This window comes from Cynoglossus semilaevis, chromosome 12 (genome assembly GCF_000523025.1).
Source record: "Cynoglossus semilaevis isolate Cse_v1.0 chromosome 12, Cse_v1.0, whole genome shotgun sequence".
Classification (NCBI taxonomy): domain Eukaryota; kingdom Metazoa; phylum Chordata; class Actinopteri; order Pleuronectiformes; family Cynoglossidae; genus Cynoglossus; species Cynoglossus semilaevis.
The window spans coordinates 747876-751338 of record NC_024318.1 but is presented as its reverse complement, the minus strand read 5'-3'; the positions used below and the strand labels follow the sequence as shown (position 1 = coordinate 751338).

At 47.9% G+C, this 3463-nt stretch overlaps 1 protein-coding gene across 1 annotated transcript in view; it reads right to left on the bottom strand.

The window, feature by feature from the left end:
- Window positions 1-1696: 1696 nt before the first annotated feature.
- zfp36l2 (zinc finger protein 36, C3H type-like 2) overlaps window positions 1697-3463 on the bottom strand; it is a 4025-nt gene continuing 2258 nt past the window's right edge. Inside the window, exon 3 of the mRNA XM_025060875.1 lies at window positions 1697-3423. Coding sequence (XP_024916643.1) covers window positions 2862-3423 — 562 coding nt within the window. The 3' untranslated portion in view covers window positions 1697-2861. The remainder of the gene's footprint in view (window positions 3424-3463) is intronic.

Below are 3463 nucleotides of genomic sequence, written 5' to 3'. Positions count from 1 at the left end.
TGATAAACACTTCATTATGAAATCCTCAGGACTCAGTAAATATTTGCCGTCCTCTTATCGTCTGGTCTTATCTTGGCGTGAGCGGCAGGAACCACATGACTCCACGACTCTTTTATTTTCTCACCGCCGTCGCTGCCGCTGATAACTGTGACGAACTGAGAACTGAGTCGTTCTTTGAAATCGTCCCTAGAAAATCAGCTCAACGCGACGCTGAGGAGGTCTGAGGTCTGGAGTTGGTCTGAGGTTCAGGTCAGAACCAGGGAACGAGACCTTCAGCTGCGTCACTGTCCCGGGTTCACCTGCCTGACAACACACACACACACACACACACTTACAGCCAGAGAGTCACTCAGTAATGTTCTAACAGCTGGTGTTCAATTCCCAGACTTCATGTCAGCTGTTTGACAAACCACTGACCTACAGAACCTCTCAAACAGGACTGAGACACAGCAGGACAGGAACCCTGGTCCAGGTGGTCCAGGTCAGAACTGGTGGTCAGAACTGGTCCCTGGTCCAGGTCAGAACTGGTCCCTGGTCCAGGTCAGAACTGGTCCCTGGTGAAGAAAAGTATTCACATTAATATCATCAAAGTCCACAGAACTCAGACAGTTGAGTACAGGATTGCAGTATTACTTCAGACTCAGAGTACTCTGGTGAACTTCTCAGTGGTTACAGTGATGTTGGTTCAACTCCAGGAACTGGAAGAGACGTAATAACAAATATTGTTATTTAAAACAGACCCCCCCCCCCCCCCCCCCCCCACCTTCAGGGACCCCCGATGTCCCTGTAAAACTCTCTGAGTCTTGGACTGAACACCAGAGACCTCCAGTCCACCCCCCCTCGACCTCTAGTGGGGGCTAAAGTGATGCGTTCGTGTGAAGTTGGACGTTTTCACGTTTGTGAATCTGTGAAATCAGAGTCTGAGGGCAGAGGTTTGTCAAAAGTTATTTTTTTTATTGGGAGAACTACAAAAATGTACAGTACAAAGTTAACAGTCTCACACTCAGTCTGTAGTCAACTGACCACCCCCTCCCACCCGTCTCCACCCCCTCTCCCCCAGGAAATATCACAACTCTCGTTGTCTTTTTCTCCTTTTTTTTGTTACATTCAAAAAGCTTTACTTCTGATAAAGTAGTCAAAAGTACATAGTGCTCTTCCCCTGTACCTACTATGTACAAACCAAACGTGTTCATCCACCCCCCCCACCCTCACCCCCCTCCCCACTCCAGCAAACTCTAGACTCAGACTAGATTTCAATATAAAACACAGGAAAAACAAAGAGGAAAGAAAAAAAAAAAACCAAAGGAATTGTGGGATTGAAGTGGTGACGACGTGTGAAACCAGAAGGATTTCACCTCAGTACTACATTCAGTACACGCTGTGTATCAAAGGATGTCATATAGGAAAAAAAATACTTTATTTGGTTAATTTTTAAGGCATGTCAGGATGGTGGACCCCTCCCCTCCTGCCCCCCCCCCCAGGCACTACACAATAATAATAATAATAATACTGGGGCACAAGGGATTGCTACATTCTTGAGCGCGTGGCTGGAGTCACAGTGGAACCTCGCGCAGAGAGAAAAACAAAAATTAAAAAAAAAAAAAAAAATCAAAAATACTTTTTGGTTAATTTATTGACTTGGATCCTGCGTCACTGAAGTCTGATCGACAAAAAAAAACAACAACTGAAGTTTGGACGGTGTGTACAACCACTGTTTATACATTCTACACAGACATCTAGACGGGGAGAAAATCTAAAAAAAAAAGAAAAGAAAAACCTTCTACAGCACTGACGACCTCCGGAGGGAACGCCAGCTTCATCCACGCAGACTTTGAATCAACGTAAACAAAGAAAATTAATGAAATAAATATCACATACGTTCTCTTAAATTAAGATTTTTTTTTACTCATTTACAATAAAAAAAAAACGAGTGAAGTTACAAAAAAAAGGAGAAAAAAAAAACAATATATATTACTGTGAAAAGAACATACACTCCACTTTATGCAGATTAATAATGGCCATCATAATTTAAACATAAAAGAATATAGATCTATGCTTCATCATACTTGATAAATACAGTATGGACACAAATTACCGATGTAGCCTATACTTTGACTTTTTTTTTCACAAGATAATAAATAAGTTAAATAGTCCACAGACAGCGCTGCGCTGCTATGACAATCACTCAAAAACAGCTAAAAAAATATATATTCAACCATCAGCAGTGATTTCCCCAACAAACCCAAACTCAAGAGTGCTTTTTGACCAAGCAACGAACTAGACTAACCTAACCAACCACTGGGTGGCGCTGGGAGAAAACAGGTCTGGAATGGAAGTTGAAGCTTTTAAAAAATAGAAAGGAAAAAAAGAAGAAAGAAAAAACACGTAACTCCGAGACTAGGCATGTTCACACACACGCACGAAGACGCACGAAAACACACACACACACACACACCTAATCCCAGGAAAAGTGTGTCTTGCCTGACAGAGCAAAAAAATAGGGAGAGTGGGCTGCCAGGAGCCCTTGGGCAAGGCACTAGTGGAATGCCTTCTGTTTGCTGGTACAGTCTCTCTACAGCTACGGTACAAACAGAGAGGAAACAAAGTGAACCAACTAACGGCAGGTGGAGGTCCGCTGCTCCTGCCCCCCCACCAGGGAGGTCAGAGCAGGGGCAGCACCACTGGAGCTGGTAAGGAATCAATGTCTTTGCTTAAAGGCACTTCAGCAGAGGTGGAGGCTGCTGCTGCTGCTGGCCGGGGGGAGTTTATGGGGGGAGGGGGGTCCGACAGTCTAGCTTCATTCACTCCCCTCTGACCGGTCCATAAATAGGTTTGGAAGAATAAACACACACACACACACATCAGTCGTCAGAAATCGACAGCCTGCTGAAGATTGGCAAACGTCTTCCCGCGTCCAGACTCGGGGACTCGGAGCCGCTGAGACTCCCCGAGGAGCTGAGGGACCCGCTCGCATAGCTCTCCCGGTCAGAGAGCGAGTCTGGCGGGCTGGGAGGGGGCTCGAACACCGGCGACTCGCTGAGGCGGCGCAGCGCCTGCAAGTGGCTCATGTTGAAGGCGGGAGGAGAGGGGGGGCACACGCTGCTCTGCAGGTTCCCGTAGTATGCACCGGTGGAGTGGTTGTTGACGTAGCCGCCGGCGGTGTGCACGGCCAACGGGGCCAGCAAGGCTTTCAAGTCCTGTCCGGGGAAGGAGAAGGCGCCGTTGATGTTCGGAGACAGCACCTCGTCGTAGAAGCTGGAGGTGGAGGTGCAGCAGGAGGAGGCCGTGGTGGGGGGAGGCGGGGTGCGGGACGTGGGGCTGTCGAGCAGCGGGGACTCGAGTCCGTGGTGGGAGGAGAAGCCGGAGAAGCTGAGGCTGTGGTGGAGCTTTGGTCTGTCCCTGTGGGTGAAGCTCAGCTGCTGCTGCTGCTGCTGATGCCGATTGAGCGGGGGGCAGCCGCTCC